Raw genomic sequence first — 19,748 nt, 5'->3', positions numbered from 1 at the left:
CTAATTAGGTTTACCCAGTCTATGTGTAAATTGAAGTCACTCATTATTACCATAATTTCACATCATTTACCTTATGGTGAGCGATGCGTGAATTCAGATACAGCGCCTTTAACTTTGTCTTTTTAACATTATTCCACAGTCTGATCCTATATAATGCTTGCCTTTGCTTCATCTACCTTCTAATTTTGCTTTTACTTTTCTACATCCTATTACCAGTTTTGCTTCCTTCCAATCTGAGCTCCATCTCAAGTTCCCATCCCTCTGCCAATCTACTTTAAACCCTTCCCAACAGCACTAGCAAAACCCCCTGTGAGGATATTAGTCTCTGTCCAGCTAAAATGCAACCCTCCCATCTTGTACCTGCCCCAGAACTGGTCTCAATGCCTTAGGAATCTGATGCCTGCCCCCCAACACCAATTCTCCAGGCAATTGTTCAATTGCTCAATCCTCCTATCCCTATGCTCACTAACACGTGGCAGTGGGCGTAATCCTGAGATTACTGCTTTTGAGATCCTGCTTTTTAATTTGTTTCCGAACTTCCTAAAATCTGTTTTCAAGACCTCATCCCTCTTCCTACCTATGTCATTGGTACCAATGTGGACCATGACCTTTGGCTGTTCACCCTCCCCCAGAAGAATGTCCTGCAGCAGCTCTGTGACACCCTTGACCCCGTCACCAGGGAGGCTGAAAGGAGGCACTGCTATGCCTGGTTCTTGGAAATGGGACGAACCAAGTTATTCAAATGTCAGTGAGAGAATACTTAAGTGACAATGATCATTGTATCATAAGGTTTAGGTTGGTTATGGAAAAGGACTAGGAACAATCCAGAGTAAGAATAATTAACTGGGAGGAAGCCAAATTCAATACCGTAAGAATGGATCTGACCCAGATCAATTGGAGTCAAAGATTGGAAGATAACTAGACAACAGGCTACCTTTAAGGAAGAGATAGTCCGGACACAGTCAAGGTCTATTCCCACGAAGAGGAAAGGTAAGGCAAACATTTTAGAGCACCCCGGATGGCGGATGAGGTAGAGAATTAGATGAAGAAGAAAAAGTGTGCTTATGACAGATGTCAGGTGGATAATACGACCGAGAACCTGGCTGAATATAGAAGGTTCAGAGCGGAAGTAATAAAGCAGTTAAAAGAAGCAGAGTGAGAGTATGAGCAGAGACTGGCAGTTAACATAAAAGGGAAGCCAGAAGTCTTCTATAGACATATAAATAGTAAAAGGGTGGTAAAAGGAGGAGTGGAGCTGATTAGGGATCAAAAAAGGGATTTACACATGGAGGCAAGGGGCATGGCTGAGGGGTTAAGTGAATATTTTGCATCTATCTTTACCAAGGAAGAAGATGCTACCCAGACCATGGTGAAAGAGGAGGTAATTCAGATACTAGAAGGGTTTGAAATTGATATGGAGGAAGTATTGACTAGGCTGCCTGTACTTAAAGTTGATAAGGCACCGGGACCAGATAAGACGTATCTGAGGATACTGAGAAAGTGAGAATGGAAAAAGCAGAGGCACTGGCCACAATTTTCTAGTCTTTCTTGGACTCAGGGGTGGTCCCAGAGCACTGGGGAATTGCAAATGTTACGTCCTTGTTCACGAAAAGGCGTAGAGATAAGCCCAGCACCTGCAGGCCAGTCACTTTAACCTCGGCGGTGGGGAAGCTTCTAGAAATTATAATTCAGAACAAAATTAATAGTCACTTGGGCGAATGCAGGTTAAATAAGGAAAGCCAGCATGGGTTTAAAGGCAAATCATGTTTAACTAATTTGTTGAAGTTTTTTGAGGAGGTAACAAAGTGGGCTGTTGAGGGTAATGCAGCTGACCTGGTGTATGTGGACTTTCAAAAGGCATATTATGAAGTGCCACACAACAGACTTGTGAAAAAAGTTATAGCTCATGGAATAAAAGGAACAGTAGCAATATTGATACAGAATTGGCTGAGTGGCAGGAAACAGGGAGCAGTGGTTAATGGATATTTTTCAGAATGGGGAAAGTTGTGCAGTGAAGTTACCCAGTTACTGTTGGGACCCTTGCTCTTCCTGATATATATTAATGACCTAGACCTTGGTGTACAAGAAATAATTTCAAAATTTGCAAATGATATGAAACTTGAAAGCATTGAGAGATCAGTCATGCAGAACTTTAAGGATGTAGACAAGTTGGCAGAATGGGCAGTCGGGAGCAGGGGGACCTTGGTGTATATGTGCATAAGTCATTGAAGGTGGCAGGACAAGTTGAGAGAGAAGTTAATAAAGCATTCTAGACTTTATTAATAGTGCATAAGCAAGGAGGTTATATTAGCTTATATAAAACAATATAAAACCTCAACTTGAAATTTGTGTCCAGTTCTGGGTGCCACATTTTAAGAGGGATGTCAAGGCACTGGAGAGAGTGCAGAAAAGATTGACAAGAATGGTCCTAGGGTTTAGGAACTTCAGTTACATAGATAGATTGGAGAAGTTGGGACTGTTCTCCTTGGGGAGGAGAAGGTTGAGAGGAGATTTGATAAAGGTATTCAAAATCATGATGGGTCTGGGCAGGGTAGATAGGGAGAAACTGTTCCCATTGGGAGGATCGAGAACAAGAGGACACAGATTTAAGGTAATTGGCAATAGAAGCAATGGCAACATGAGGAAAAACTTTTTCATGCAGTGAGTGTAGAGGAGAGGCAAGATTTGATCAGGGATAGTCAGCATGGCTATGTCAGAGGGAGGTCATGCCTAACAATTTTGACTGAATTTTTTGAGGAGGTGACTAGGTGTGTAGATGAGGATAGTGCAGTTGATGTAGTTTATATGATTTCAGCAAAGCCTTTAACAAGGTCCCACATGGGGGACTTATAAAGAAGGCAAATGCACATGGGATACAGGGTAATTTGATAAGGTGGATTCAAAATTGGCTTAGTTGCAGGAGACAGAGGGTGATGACAGAAGGATGCTTTAGTGACTGGAAGCCAGTGTCCAGTGGCGTACCACAGGGATCTGTGCTGGCTCCCCTATTATTTGTCATTTATACAAACGACATAGATGACAATGTGGGGGGTAGGATTAGTAAGTTTGTGGATGACACAAAGATTGGCCGGGTGGTTAACAGTGAGGTTGAGTGTCTTGGGCTACAGGAAGATATAGATGGGATGGTCAAATGGGCAGATAAATGGCAGATGGAATTTAACCCTGAAAAGTGCGAGGTGATACACTTCGGAAGGAGTAATTTGACAAGGAAGTATTCAATGAACGGCATGACACTAGGAAGTTCTGAGGAACAAAGGGACCTTGGCGTGTGTGCCCATAGATCTCTGAAGGCAGAGGGGCATGTTAGTGGGGTGGTGAAAAAGGCATATGGGACACTTGCCTTTATCAATTGAGACATAGATGACAAAAGTAGGGAGGTCACGTTGGAGTGTATAGAATCTTAGTGAGGCCACAGCTGGAATACTGTGTGCAGTTCTGGTCGCCACATTATAAGAAGGATGTGATTGCATTGGAGGGGGTGCAGAGGAGATTCACCAGGATGTTGCCTGGGATGAAACATTTAAGTTATGAAGAGAGGTTGGATAGACTTGGGTTGTTTTCATTGGAGCAGAGAAGACTGAAGGGCGACCTGATCGAGGTGTACAAGATTATGAGGGGCATGGACAGGATGGATAGGGAGCAGCTGTTCCCCTTAGTTGAAGGGTCAATCACCAGGGGACATAAGTTCAAGTTGAGGGGCAGGAGGTTTAGGGGGGATGTGAGGAAAAACATTATTACCCAGAGGGTGGTGACGGTCTGGAATGCATTGCCTGGGAGGGTGGTGGAGGCAGGTTGCCTCGCATCCTTTAAAAAGTATCTGGATGAGCACTTGGCATGTCATAACATTCAAGGCTATGGGCCAAGTGCTGGTAAATGGGATTAGATAGGTAGGTCAGGTGTTTCTCAGATGTCGGTGCAGACTCGATGGGCCGAAGGGCCTCTTCTGCACTGTGATTCTGTGAAAGAGTGGTTAGAGTCTGGAATGCACTGCCTGAGAGTGTGGAGCACTGTCTGAGAGCGTGGTGGAGGCAGATTCAATCAAGGCATCCTAGAGGAAATTGGATTATTATGTGAGAAGGAAGAATATGCAGGGTTATGGGAGAAGGTGACAGAATGGCACTCATTCAGAAAGCCGGTATGGAAACGACGGGGCAAATGACCTCCTTCTGTGCTGTAACAATTCTGCAATCCTCCATTTATGCTATAACATCATACTTGCATGTAATTACCTGCCCATGCAGATCACCAACCTTAGTTACCATCCCTTGTGCATATATGCACATGAACTGTAAACCTAATTTAGAATTGCATTCACAATTACTCTGGCCCCATCTAATACCTTATCCTTTCTTACTCTGGTGTGCTCTGCCTCTCCCAATCTTTTGTGTACCTTGATTCTCCTCACTATTGCTACATCCTGATTTCTATCACTCTGCCAAGTTACCAGGCATCACTGGGTGTGACACTGAGGCCTGGATTTTAGTGGTGTCTGAACTGTGGTGTAAAGGTTTAATGTTAAATATGTAAATAGTCTACATTATCAGTAATATAAGATTATATGACAACAGAGCTTTACTGAGGAGTGGCAATGTGTGAAACCTTGTCCTGTACATAGTTAGAAAAATGTTAAATAAAAGGTAAAGTTTACAACTGCCTTGCCTCCAGCAGCCTCTGTCAACCCTGACCAAGGACAACCTAAGCTAAGACTTAATAGATAATAGAGGAATGACTCCAGAGCTATTCAAAAATGGTGGGCAGTACCAGATTCCAGGATTTCTGCTCCCATTCCCAGTATCCCCAGTTTTTGCTGGCACAGGATAGGGGTGTGATAGCGAGCCCACAACCTGCACTCCTGACTTACCTGCTCCATTGCGAGGTAGGCATCGCCAAGCCCCATGCTATTTTCGTGGATTCAGGACAGCTTCTCCATGACTCGTGGCTCATGGATCTTGGAAGATTCCTGAACCACAGTCTAGACTCAGGAACCTTTTGAAAGGCACCTTCTACAGGTCTTACCCATGCTCCCTGCCTTCCCATGTTAACTCATGCCCCCACCCACTCCAAAAGGCCCTCTCATTCCCTCCAGGCCAACTCATGGCTTTTCCATGCCCATTCACCCAGTATACACTATGTACAGAATCAATGACCCCAAGAATAGCAATGATATGTGTGGAACTGCTTAGGAAAAAGTACCCATTCATAATGCTATGAAAAAAAACTTGTGTTCCTCCAATCTTATGAAAGTGTCAGTCAAAAAGACCACTAAAGTATTAATACCAGAAACTTTAAGCACAACACACTTCTTAATCTGGTGTAAATAAACATTGAGACAGTGAGAAAACAGATCACAGAAGAAAAACTTATAACCACATGAAGGTGTCAATGAAACAAAATCAATAGCTTCAACTTCCCACTCACACGATCCTTTTATGGGTCCGGGCTCACAATCAAATTGGTGAATAGGCACGGAAGGGCCATGAGTTGACATGGGGGCTGTAAGAAACCATGGGGGGTGCTTTGGGCTATCATGGGTTGTCATGGGAGCACAGAGGTGGCAAGGGGAGTGGGTGGGGTAGGAGGGGTGAGGGCTAGAGGGACTAAGATGTAAGCAAACAACTGGGACAAAGTCTCAAAAAACCAAGGGGGAGCCTTTTCACCAACCTGCCTTGGCAGTCAATCACCTCTGAGGCCACCTCTGATTTGCTTCCGGGGGGGGAGGGGGGGGAGGTGGGGGGAGGGGGAGGGAGGGGGAGGGGGAGGGGGGGGGAGGGGGGGGAGGGAGGGGGAGGGGGAGGGGGGAAGAGGGGGAGGGAGGGGGGGAGGGGAGGGAGGGGAGGGAGGGGGGGAGGGGAGGGGGGGAGGGGCTGATGTGTTTGGTGGTGGCATCATGCTTGAGCTGTCGGAAATGGTGGAGAACCATTAATTAATGTTAATAAGTTTAGGATAGGTTTAAAGTCAGTAACACTGCATTAGAGCTTGGGTCATCACTGTTAGGGTTTGGGTGAGAGCCCAGTATCTTTCCCAGGGATACTCCTTTTGGGAGACACATTACAGGAAAAAACTTGGGCTGGCATATATTTGGATCTTCCAACAACAGAATGCCGAACCTGAAATGAGAGGCAACAAATAGAACATGCGATTTCAAAATGTTTATTGATTGCTAATATTTTCCTTTCAGACATTCTTACTTTTCCCTTTTTTGCAATCAGTCATCATCAAGTGTTGGCTCCAGCCTACAGCAGGCATCACTATTTATAATATATTATACATTTACAATTCCTGCTCAGCCATTTCCAGGACATTATTTGAATTCCAAGTTTCTATAGTACACTTTATTCAGTTCCAGTGAGATTAGTTCTAGTTCAGGCACTGTTGTTTTACAATCACTAACAAATCATAAAGGACCCTTTTCAAGTCATCGAGATGCCTACAGCCCTGAGGCTCAGCCCACCTTCAGCGAGCAGTCAGACCCCACCCTCCAAGGTCAGACTCAGCCTCCTGGCAGCTGTCTGAGTGCAGTCCCAAAGAGGACCCTTGCTGCAGTTTCAATACACAATGATAGGGCAGGAAGATTACCAGGTTTTGTACACATGGATGGCCCTTAAACCTCATTTATATCAGACAATCATACGTCCTGTTCGTCCAGCAAGCAAAAGATTACATTTCTGTCTTGCTGCCAAGACAGCTCAATAAACCCAATGGAAAAGAATGAGCCAAACCAGCCCAGCCCAGCTCAGCTCTATACAGTGGGTGCTGAGCATTACTGAAGCTGGATTGTTTAACAGCATTGACTCGGGTTCAAGAGGAATCCCAACTTGGAAGTGACTGACACCTATTGCTGCAGCCTGATCTTGACTGCAATGCACTGACACCAACTCCACCCCAACACAACCCTATTCCTCCTTCACCATGAACCTGATCAATCAGGGACTGATTTGCTATTCAAGGGAACCTCAAACACCCAAAAGGAACATTTTAAATCAGACGGCTGGTATTTTCATTTCCCAGTGTTCCGGCTGCATTGGAGTCACTTGCTGCTCCCAATATTCCAGAGTAGGGAGAACTTGTTGCAGTGGCTGTGGGAAGAGGAGCAACTTGTTTAATTATGATAAAATTGGCAATTTGTGTGGAATGCTGGACGTGAATGATTGAGAGCACTTGGAGCGGAATACAACCAAAAACTTCCCTTTAATTGTCTTGTGCTGCGAGGAATATCTTATAGTAGCAAATCATGATGATCTCCTCGCACACCCACTGGAGGACAGAGCAAAAAAAGGAATATCTCACATGGTGAGGGCCCACGGATGCTATAATATGGAGGCTTCAAACATAGCTTCAATCCATCTGAAACAGTGTCAAAACAGTTCAGAATCAACAGTGAGAACAGATACAGTCAGCAAGCACTACAGTGAGAACGGATAGTTAGCCACTAGCACTGCACACACCCTGAAGGCTAGTATAGAGTTGGGATAAGGACCTCAAATGGGATGGGATGAGTGATGCTCAATGTGCATCCACACCAAGATGTTGGGTTAGACTGCCAGACATCTCCCTGTCACTATCAAGGAGCATCGAGGAGTCCAACTCCAGCTTGGCAGAGGGAGTGGCATTGAGTTTGCCCTCTCTGCATCCTCTTCTCTATCTCCCTGTTTTTCAGCAGACCCAGAGGCACAGCCACAGTGTGCCCTCTCATCTCCTGCAAGCCATGCCTTTTGCAGATCCTGCACATTCCTGTGTTACTGTGGCAAAACACTACAGGCTGAGTACTTGCCCAGTACTATGATGGTTAGACAACATGCACACGGCAACAACACCTCATTCTGACTGTGCTTAGCACCCACATTCAAAGCCAATCCACTACATTGTTCAGTTTTCTACTGCCATTCACATTGATTAATGGATACCCCAAATCACAGGCTTTTCAGCCTGTACATGGGGCTACATTCAGGGTTGGAATGACTAACAAACTGGCACCACTTCCCACCCCATCTTCATCTCAAAGCTGGCTGTGAAAACATGCCTGGAACCTCAAGCTGACTGAAGCACAGACACCAAACCTATCCGCACAGCATTCCCTGCACCCCCACCCCTGTCTAGACTGAGTAACCTTGCTGAGTGAGGGCAGCACCTACCTCTGTGCTGTGTGGGTGTCCTCAGCTTTGAAGGAATAGTAAAGGATGTTCTTGTGGTAAAGTTGGAACAGCACACTGGGTCCGGGGGGGTCATCATCCTTCGATCCCTTGATAGTGAAGCCCAATAGAGGCAAGCTCTCTGCAGCAGCCTTGTTCTGTCACATAAATAGATGAACACCCAAATATTAAACCTTTAACGAGGCTTTTTAACCTGATCTACATTGGTTGCCAGTGTCCCAATTATAAAATTCTGATCCTTATTTTCCAATTGCATCATGGTCTTGCCCCTCCCTATCTCTGTCATTTTCTCCAGCTCTCAGATCCTATGCATCACCCCACCATTGGTGGTCATACCTCCAGCTGCCTGGGCTCTAAGCTCTGGAATTCTCTGTCACGTTTTTCAACATTAAAGGTGCCATATAAATGTAAGTTGTTGTTGTTTCTCCATTTTGAATGTTAGTTCATTCTAGTCCAACCCTCGTCTACCCCAAGGACTGTATACAATACAGTACAGCTCTAACTCTGTGGGTGCAAAAGGTGTCCCTAGAGTAATTAATTTCACCATCCCATCACTCTTCCCTAAATCAGTGCCAATCCAGGGAATACAAATCCCTACATAACTAGCCTTGGCATAATATTCCATGTTTATGCCCTGAAATGTAGCATGAATAGGGCCAGAGATGTTATATCTTTTGGATGGCATGATACCCAGAAACACATAATATATTATTCTGCGACTAGGATACAATTACTTGGCCTGTCTCTTTAAAGGTGAATTTGCTGTTCCTTCCCCCAGAGGCTTGGGTGCCTTCAACAACCTCAGGGTGACCCATAATACTTCACAGCCAATGCAGGAGGCAGCTCACCACCACCTTCTCAAGGGCCAGTAGGGATGGGCAATACATGCTAGCTTAGCCAGTGGTGCATATATCATCCCATGAATTAATAAATTTTAAAGTATTTTTGAAGTGTAGTCACTTGTTTTGTAGGTAAACACAGCAGCTAATTTGCACAAAGCAAGATCCGACAAACAGCAGAGAGATAAATAACCAGGGCTTTTGATGGTCTTGGCTGAGTGATTAATGGTGGCCAGGACATCAGGAGAACTCCCCTGTTTTTCTCAGTGACACCCAAGGTGACTTCAAAAAGAAAAGGGCATGACTTAAATATCTAACACTAACTCTGTAGCCTGCCTGACAGCAGATCAAATCACGCATTGTAGATGTATGTGTGATGACTTTTTCCAGACAGGTACACAGTGCTCTGCTGTGGTGTATGATAGGGAAGTGCTGAGGTTTGGAGTGTTGTGGAAGCAGCACCCCATGTAGATCCAGCAAGTTTGGTTAGTAAGCTGTTTCTGGCTTTGACCTTTGCTGCTGTTTTCTTCAGATCTTCCTGGAAGGACAGAGTCCTAAGTAGAGTCACGCCCAAGTATGTTGGGCTGGGATCATGCTTTAGTCTCTGGCCCTCCATGAAGATATGCAATTCTTTTTGGCACTGGCATTGTGGAGTTGGAATACAGTGGATATGGTTTTAGAGGGATTCGGCATGAGACGCCATGTGCTGCAGTAGTCCGTCAACTTTGTAATGTCTTCGTTAAGGGCCTGGTCCAGGGTGCAGAGGATGGAGCTTGGAAGGCACAACAGATGTCATTAGCATTTATGACCTTGTGGGATGAGTCTTTTGGTAGGTCATTTTTTTTACATTGACCAGGATTGGGGCTAGCACTGAGCCCTGCCTTCTCATTGTAGAGACCTTGAACGTCTACAGCAGAACCCAAAACAATCCAGAAAAACTGCTGCTAGCTGTGTCCTCTCCTCCATAGGGACCAGTACGAAAACTGGTACAACCCAGTTGGTACAGCCTGTGGAATAAGGAAAGATCACGTTCTGCAATGTGAATCCAAAAGGGACTCATGATCTGCCTGGGAATAGCTCCTCAGCTCATTTCTCCACACCTCACCATCTCATGCTCTGCTCTTCAGCTGCTCACAGGAACCTCCCATTTTCAACTTCAAGTTGTCTTAACATCATTCTCTTTCTCCCTCCTGGTTTACTTCCCTCTCATCTTCCTTCAAACACCTCCTTCAGCAAGCTTTCATGTTTTAGAATATGGTCAATCCAATATTGCTGCCTTTTCTTGATGCTATTCAAAAATACTCATTCCTCCTCCTGAGAGTACCCTTCATTACTCCTATGTTCTCTCCAACTGACCCACTCCATCCTTCTCCTGAACCACCTTTTCAACTTGCTAATCTTTGGATGCCTGCTTTTCTTAAGGTCCACGTTTCAGCGCCGTATAACAAAACACTCCAAATCACAGTTTGATCATTAAGATCTCTACTCATTCTTATGCTGAGCAATTCTTTACATTTAACATAAAAGTAAAATACTGCAGATGCTGGAAATCTGAAATAAAAACAGAAAATGCTGGAAAAACTCAGCAGCATCTGTGGAGAGAGAAAGAGTTAATGTTTTGAGTCCATATGAAGTCTGCTCTGAAGAAGGGTCATACGGACTCGAAATGTTAACTTTGTTTTTCTCTCTCCACAGATGTTGTCCGACCTGCTGAATTCTTTCCATTTGTAACCATCTCTTGACAGGATGCTTCCCAGAATGATTTAGGTCCTGATCCTCTGCAGTGTGAAATATTTAGAACTGGAAAAGAACAGAAGCCAGGAAAAACAGAAGGGTGTGATGAAATCCTTGCCGGAATAATAAAAGGCTCCAGACGGAGGACAACAAGAGAATTGATTTGCTTGTGTCAGGAAACACTAAGGGAGAATGGCCAGAAGACATATTGAGGAGTACAATGGTCTCCCTGGAGTAGGCAAATACCACAAAATATGAAGATCATTACACCATAACTTTGACTACACATATGTTCAAGGAAATTTTAAAGAATATAGATTGGATAAAGCAAATAGATTGGAAGTGAAAGCAAGCCATTAGATTAGTGTCCTCGGCCCAAACATCTTCAGCTGCTTCAATGACTTTCCCTCCATCATAAAGTCAAAAGTGGAAATGTTTGCTGATAAATGCATGGCATTCAGCACCATTCACAACTCCAGGACATAGCAACCCGATTAATCAACACTCGATCCACCACCTTAAACATTCACTCCCTCTAACACCGGTGAACAATGGCAGCAGCGTGTACCATATATAAAATGCACTCCAATAACCCACCACAGTTCCTTCAACAGTACCTTCAAAACCTGAAATCTCTACCACCTAGATAGTAAGAGTTTCTATAGATATTTAAAAAAGAAAAGTTAACAAAGTGAGCATTGGTCCTATATAGCGCGAGTCTGGGGAATTAATAATGGAAAATAAGGAGATGGCAGATGAATTGAACAGGTATTTTGCATTGGTCTTCACTACAAAGGACATAGGTAACATTCCAGGAACCGCTGTAAATCAGGAAATGTTATCATTTATTGTGAGGGGAATTGAGTACAACAATAGGGAGGTTATGTTTCAGTTATACAGGGCACTGCTGAAACCACATCTGGAGTATTGTGTACAGTACTGGTCTCCTTATTTATAGGAGGATGTAAACACGATGGAAGTAGTTTAGAGAAGGTTTACTAGACTAATACCTGGAATGGGTGGGTTGTCTAATGAGGAAAGGTTGGACAGGCTAGGAGTTTAGAAGAGTAAGAGGTGACTTGATTGAAACATTTAAGATCCTGAGGGGACTTGACAGGGTGGATGTAGAGAGGATGTTTCCTCTTGTGGGAGAATCTAGAACCACAGGGTCACAGTTTAAAAATAAGGGGTCACCCATTTAAGACAGAGGAGGAGAAAATTTTTCTGAGGTTGTGAATTTTTGGAACTCTCTCCTCAAAAGGCGGTGGAAGCAGCATCTTTGAATATTTTTAAGGCAGAACTAGACAGAATCTTGATTAACAAAGGAGTGAAAGGTTATCGGGGGGAGGCAGGAATGTGGAGTTGAGGTTACAATCAGGTCAGCCATGATCGAATGGTTGAGCAGGATCGAGGGGCCGAGTGGCCTACTCCTGCTCCTTATTCATATGCTCACCTAGAAGGACAAGGGCAGCAGAAACATGGGAACACCACCACCTGGAAGTTCCCCTCCAAGTCACTCACAATCCTGACCTGGAAATATATTGCCGTTCCTTCACTGTCGCTGGGTCAAAATCCTGGAACTCCCTCCGTAACAGCACTGTGGGTGTACCTACACCACATGGACGGCAGTGAGTCAAGAAGGCAGCTCACCACCACCTTCTCAAGGGCAACTAGGGATGGACAACAAATACTGGCCTAGCCAGTGAAGCCCACATCCCATGAAAGAATTTTTTAAAAATTCTGTTTAACTCAGCCTTGAATGTATTCAATGATCCAGCCTTCACTGCTCTCTGATGAAGTGAATACCAAAGATTCACAAACCTCTGAGTGTAGGAAGTTCCCCTCATCTCCATATTAAATGGGAGACCCCTTATTTTTAATCTGTGTCCCCTAGTTCCAGATACCCCAACAGGGGAAACATTCTCTCAGCATCTACCCCGTCAGGGCCAGAAACTTAGATAAAAGCAAAATACTGTGGATGCTGGAAATCTGTAACAAAAACAGAAAATGCTGGAAAAATTCAGCAGGTCCAACAGCATCTGTGGAGAGAGAAACAGAGTTAACATTTCGAGTCTGTATGACTCTTCTTCAGAGCTGAAGAGAAGTGGAAATGTGATGAAATTTATACTGTTTAAGTGGGTTGGAGCAGGTGAAGCTGGATAGAAGGCCAGCGATAGGTGGGGGCAAAGGAGAGGTTGACACTGATGTCATGAACTAAAGGACAGAGGGGTGTTAATGGCAGTGGTATTGGCTAAAGGAGATGCAGATGGTGGCATTAAGGTCAGAAAGCAGAATGTGATAATAGCAGAATAAGGGCCAGAGCTCAGTGAAAGAATAACATGAACAAGTGACAGATGGCCCTAGTGGGGGTGGGGTGGGGTGGGTTGGGGTGGTGGGAAAAAAGATTGAAAATAGGATAAGGTGGGGATAAAACAATGAATGAAAATAAATAAAAATAAGTGGATAAAAATAAAAAAAATAAAAATGAACATTGAAAAAAGGGATAAAAAAAAAGGATGAAGGTGGAGGAGAGAGTTCATGGTCTGAAGTTGTTGAACTCAATGTTAAGTCCAGCAGGCTGTAAAGTGCCTAGCCAGAAGATGAGGTGCTGTTCCTCCAGTTTCTGTTGGGCTTCACTGGAACATTGCAGCAGGCCAAGGACGGACATGTGGGCATGAAAGCAGGATGGTGTGTTGAAATGGCAAGCAACAGGGAGGCCCCTCTGCCCCTTCATCCCAGTCATTAATGTAGGTTGTAAATAGTTGAGGCCCCAGCACTGATCTCTGTGGCACACCATTAGTTACAGTTTGCCAATCTTAAAATGACCCATTTATCCCGACTCTCTGTTTCCTGTTAGTTAGCCAATCCTCAATCCACATGAATAAAAACAAAGTGCTGAAAAAACTCGGCAGGTCTATTAACATTTCAAGCCCAACATGACTCTTCTTCAGATTGGAGGAAAAGTCATATTTGACTTGAAACATTGGGCGGGATTTTCCCCTCTGTGCACTAAGTTTTTCCCATCAGCCTCAATGGGTTTTCGCGCCGTATTGTCCGCTTCCCGGCTCATTAAATATGCATCAGCCAGAAACACATTGTATCCCGGGTGCTCAAGCTTTGATTCACTCGCCCCCAATGGTGATGTGTTGCAGTCAATGGAACCTTTGAGCATGCTCTCGACTCGCATCTTGATGGGACAACAATGAGTGGGACAACAATGAGGGCAGCAATGGGCCAGTAGCAAGGATGTAATGAAGCTGATGTGTGTTCTTTACTATCAATGAAGCATCAGCTTGAGGGTTCCATGGTGTGTTTGCCTTTTTAAGATCACAAGAGCCAGAATTAGCCCTTAGGGGAGACTGTGTTGAAGAGGAGGCAGCTTGATGTCTGGTAGGCAAGGGTGTGAATGTGGTCATCCTGAGGTGCCTCACCTCTATTGATAGATCCGGCTTAATGCTGGCCCACATCTCTAGCAGAGTGCAGGGTATCGATGTGATGGGGAAGGTGACACAGAGGACTGAGTGATCTCCAAATGGATTAACACCTGTGTAACGTCCTCTGCTGTCTTGGCCCAAATGTCACCCATCAATTTCACCAATAATGTTACACAGAATGTGTTATTCCATTGCTGGAGATGGATCTTCTGGAGGAACTTTGTCGGGTTGAAGGCATACAGCTGCAAGCCCACTGAGGATGGTGAAACAGCTCCTGGCTGCCGTTGAGGCTGGGATGCTGGAGAAACGCTTGAAGAGGCAGCACATTCTGACATCTGATGCCGGGACTCCCTCCTCCAGTTAGCACCTCATCTCAGCCAGGACATTCCCGAGGCTGCTTCATCCTTCAAAGGATCAGGAAAATGTGAGCCTGATGTTTAACTATTCACTCTCAGATTGAGGTGCATGGTTGAAATGAGAGGAACAGCAATGCTGGTGTTAATGTTGGCCCATGATGGAGGACACTTATGCAAGAGGAAACTCCATGATATCATCATCCTCCTCATGGATGGTCCTGAGGGCTTCACGCGAATGGCTGCCTCATCTGGCCTGTGCTATGGTCTCTTTCCCTGCAGCCTCACCTTCCTCAAACTCAACACCCCCAACTCCTTCGATGTCCTCCTTATTGGAGGAGACGTGCAGCTTCTCCATGTTGGCACCTGGCAAATGCGCCCCTTTGCAGGGCCAGATTGCGTGGGTGCAGCATACCACGAAGATCCATGAGGCCCTCTGGGGAGTTCACTGGAGTGCTCCACCAGATCTATCCAGACATCGGAATCACATCTTCAAGATGTCAATGGTCTGCCCTACCAATGTTTGTGTGGCGGAATGAACATCATTGTACCTTCTCTCAGATGGAATTTGTGGCCTTTGTCACCGAGGAGCCAACCCTGGATGTTGTGTTATCCTTTGAAGATGTCCAGGGTCTGCAATCTACTCAAGATGTAGCAGTGGTGGCAGCTTCCAGGGTACCTCACACAAACTTACATGATGTGTTTCTGGTGGCCACAGACCAGCTGCACATTGAGTGAGTGGAAGCCTTTCCTGTTGATGTGTTGGAGTTCCTGCTGCCAGGGAGCTCTTATAGCCCCATGAGTGCAGTGGCTGGCACCCTGCACCTATCCAGAAACAGCAGCAAAGCCCAGTGCTCTGGCGTCCTGGCCAGCCTGATCTCTAGTGAAGTGCACGTAACTGCAGGCCTTGGCAAACAGGGCGTCCGTCACCTCTTGCATGCATTTGTGGGTGGAAGTTTAAGAAATACCACAGAGGTCCCCAGTGGAGCCCTGGAAAGAGCCACTCTCATAGAAATTAGCAGCAGTGGTGACTTTCAGAGCCACTGGCAAGTCCCCATGGCATCAACTCATGGAGAATGTGGCAGATGTGAGCCACCAGATCCCTGGACATGTGGAGGCATCAGTGACACGGACTCTTGCTCATCAGCAAAGACATCTGTGCTCTGTACACCCTTGGTCTTGGGGCCTGCCTACATGCAGCGTTTCTGTGAGCCTCATCCTCTGTGTCCGGAGGGGCCCTGCTGCCTCTTGCTTATCAGGGTGAAGCTCCTCTCTTTAGTGAGCCTGGTGCCACTGTCACAATCTTCTCCACCTTCTCTTCTGCCTGTATGCAACGATGTAGGCAGCAGTAAATGCAGCCTCCATCTTCCTGAAGGTCTCCCCTCTCTGCAGGATCAATGAGAAGACAACAAGACTGAGCATCAGCTTCCAAAGGTCCTATACATGTCGATGGTTAGTGAGTGACTGTGGGTTCAAGGACTTGGTACCAGCATCAGCACCTATTCACCACTGAAATCCTGGCCAGCACAATGTCCGTTTCAAGGATCACACTATGCTTCCCATCTCTTACATGACCGTCTGCAATGAGATTGGTCTGGCCAGGCATTGGATGTGCTGCTTGTAGGATTATACTCTTTGGAATACAGATGAGGACAAATGTTTGGTGAGGGAGTGAGATTATTTCAAGGTGGCTTTCGGTTTCCATATGTGAACTTGCCAGCACCAAGATTCAGACCTCCTGCTCCTAACAGCTTGTCCAGTTGCCCACTTGCTCTTGATGTCATTCTCACTCTGGGGAATTTCCACACTTGGAACAAAGGCTTATTACAAGGAGCTCCATTAGTGGCAGGATTTGGGAGTAGTCTCACATGAATGCACTTTAGTGATTAACTCTCCTGATTCCCTGCATTGTCATTGAAAGGCTCCTAATATTTCTCAGCTGTGCATCTCATTTGCTCAGTTCAGCTGGATGTCCCTTTAATCAGGCCCCCAGTGCAGTGCAGCATTTCTCCTCGAGGCCCTCGGAGCCAGATTGTTGCTCATTTTTAATTTCTACTGCGCCATCGTTTCAGGTTTCAAGATGGTGGTGCTTAGGTTTTACTACCAGACCGGCTTGGACCCTCCCTATTATGTGACTGTGGAAACCACCACCACCCCTCCCCATTGTCCCAGGGAAGCCTAATATTCAGGTTTCCTTCTCTCCAATAACTCTTGGTCCTCCCCCTGTAACCCTTAATCCCATTGTGATTATGGTGGATATGCTTGTCCTACCCCCTGAACCATTTGAGATGAATGTGCCTGCGCCCCATGTGGAACTTACCCCTCACCATCTTGAGACCTATTTGCACAGTGACATACAGAGACACCCACCCCCATGAGACCTTCAAGTGCCCTAACACTACCTTTTCTCCATCTACAGGCTGCAGATGCCGCCCCTGATTGTTGTGCCATTCGCAGCCCTGTATTATACCAGAAAACTCCCGGACCAATGCGCGTGATGTTACACTTCCCCACTTCCTGCGCACACCATGCTGGGCACGGCTGACAGTGGGCTGACATGGTTTCCCCCTCCCTGGGAAGGGCGCGGTGATTTCAGTGAGCTGTCTTCACAATGAGCATTTGTGACATTCAAATGTATGAGATGGCGTCCCCAGCATGGCACGGTGGGAAATGCGCACCGCCATTGTGCTCTCGAGCGGATGATCACAACCTGTTTTTATGTGTTAACCTGTTTAACCTATTATATCAGGAAAGTGATATTTTCCGCTCCCATCTGCTGTGACGGCCATTGGGGGAGGGAGCGGAAAATCCCGCCCGTTAACTTTGTTTCTCACTTCACAAACGTTGCCAAATCTGCTGCAGTTTTCCAGCATTTTCTGCTTTTATTTCAGCATCTGCAGTCTTTTGCCTCTATCCATGCTAATATATCGCCCCCAATCCCCTTGATGTGGCACCTTATTGAATGCCCTTTGGAAATCCAAATACACTACATCTACTGATTCCCCTTTATCCACACTGCTTGTTACCTCTTTAAAGAATTCCAATAAATTGTCAAACATGATTCCCACTTTGATAAAACCATGTCAACTCTCCTTAATTGTGTTATGATTTTCTAAATATTCTGCCACTACTTCCTTAATAGCTTCCAGCATTTTCACAATGACAGATGTTTGACTAACTGGCCTATAGTTTCCCGCTTTCTGTCTTCTTCCTTTCTTGAATAAAGGTGTTACATTCGTGGTTTTCCAATCCACTGGGACCTTTCCAGAATCTAGGGAATTTTGGAAGGTTACAACCAATGCATCCACTATCTGTGCAGCCACATCTATTAAGGCCCTAGGATGCAGGCCATCAGGTCCAGGGGACTTGTCTGCCTTTAATCCTGTTAGTTTTCCCAGTACTTTTTCCCTAGTGATTGTGATTGTGATCGTTTTAAGTTCCTTCCTCCCTTTTGCCTCTTGATTTTCTTCTATTATACGTGGGATGCTTTTTGTGTCTTCTACCATGAAGATAGATTAAAAATACTTGTTTAAACTCTCTGCCATTTTCTTATTTCCCAATATTAATTCCCCAGTTTCATCCTCTAAGGGACTAACACTTACTTTAGCTACTCTCTTTCTTTTAATATACTTGCATTAGCGCTTACTGTTTTTATATTTTTTGTGAGTTTACCCTCATATTCCAATTTCTCCCTCTATTACTTTTTTAGTCACCATTTGCTGATTTCTAGAACTTTCCCAATCCTCTTGCCTACCACTAATTTTTGCAGCATTGTATGCCTTTTCTTTCAATTTGATGCCATCTTGAACTTCCTTAGTCAGTCAGGGATGGTGCATCCTTCTAATTGTATCTTTCTTTCTCAATTGAATATATTTTTGTTGAGAGTTTTGATACATCTCTACAAGTGACTTCTTTCCTTTGCTATTTCTTATCTCCACCCAAACTGATTCTACCTTGCTCTTCTAAGCCAAGGTCATTTCTCACTACTGTACTGACCTCATCCTTTATTAACAGAGCTACCCTACCCCCGTTTCCTTTCTATAAAAGCAAAATGCTGCAGATTCTGGAGATCTGAAATAAAAACAAAGTGCTGGAAAAACTCAGCAGGTCTGGCAGCATCTGTGGAGAGAGAAACAGTTAACATTTTGAGTTCAATATGACTCTTCTTTGGAACCCTCACATTCTACTCTCCTACTCTATTCCTTTTCCTTTCTTCCTATCTTTCCGAAATGTCAACTAACCTGAAGATTCAAATCCCAGCCTTAGTCACCGTGCAAACGTGTCTCTGTATTGACTATCATATCACACCCATTTATTTCAATCTGTGCTATCAATTCATCTATCTTGTTGCAAATGTTGGTCAAGTAGGGATGGGCAACAAATGCTGGCCTTGCTAGCAATGGTCACATCCCATGAAAGAACAAAACAAAAAACATCCGCTGTGATCAATTCAGTTTTTAGACTCCAAAAGCCTTCAGCCTAAATATGGCCAAGTATCACTATTAGCACAGGTGTACCAGGTAAAGTAGCTACAAGTAAACTTCTGTTAATATAAAATATATAGTCACATATTAAAGATTGGTTTAGCAGTGGTTAATGGTCATATAAGGTAAGACCTGGAGTTTAGGAGACATTGATTCATAAGAAGAGATATGAAATATAGCAGGTTTATAGGAAGTCATTCAAGGAGATTGTAGTCTGCATATGGGTTGTGATATGGATGTTGGGATTGAAGTAAAAATTTGAAGTCTACAGATAATAAAGAAGCAGTCATTTAGAATGTGCAACGAACAAGCACAAAACAAATGGTAGAAGCTAATTCCACCAATGCACGTGTCACCAGCTTACACACAAACAATGATGACAGATGACCCACATTCGTGGATACATAATTAAATCAACAAAATGTACAACTGACTAGAGATCGTGGAAACGCCAATCAAGTCCTGCTGAGGCAAGTGTAAGCTGTCAAGGCAATAAACTTGAAAGCTCCTGAAGGAATGCCTGGTATATGGGCTTTAGTTTCTAATACACTGAGTTCTGTTTTATGATCCAATTGGCATCAATTCATTGTTAACCAGATGTTTCAGTGTTTCCTACTCCAGGAAGAAAGGAGAGGATATAAACAATATCCGAGAAGGCATCCAAAGGGTGGCAATATCCTATAATACCCCACATTAGGGCAATAGGAATATCTGGCATTGTTTTATTCATTCA

General features: G+C 44.7%; 1 protein-coding gene across 1 annotated transcript in view; it reads right to left on the bottom strand.

The window, feature by feature from the left end:
- Positions 1-6,155: 6,155 nt before the first annotated feature.
- Positions 6,156-19,748, bottom strand: part of LOC144681842 (FYVE, RhoGEF and PH domain-containing protein 5-like) — a 236,174-nt gene continuing 222,581 nt past the window's right edge. Inside the window, exons 19-20 of the mRNA XM_078543880.1 lie at positions 8,154-8,308; positions 6,156-7,365 (exon numbers count right to left, since the gene is read on the bottom strand). Of these exons, the coding sequence (XP_078400006.1) occupies positions 7,329-7,365; positions 8,154-8,308 (192 nt within the window). The 3' untranslated portion in view covers positions 6,156-7,328. The remainder of the gene's footprint in view (positions 7,366-8,153; positions 8,309-19,748) is intronic.

Source organism: Cetorhinus maximus, chromosome 6, assembly GCF_964194155.1.
Source record: "Cetorhinus maximus chromosome 6, sCetMax3.hap1.1, whole genome shotgun sequence".
Taxonomy (NCBI): Eukaryota; Metazoa; Chordata; class Chondrichthyes; order Lamniformes; family Cetorhinidae; genus Cetorhinus; species Cetorhinus maximus.
Note: the sequence above shows the minus strand (reverse complement) of the source record. Positions and strands in the feature narration are given on the sequence as shown.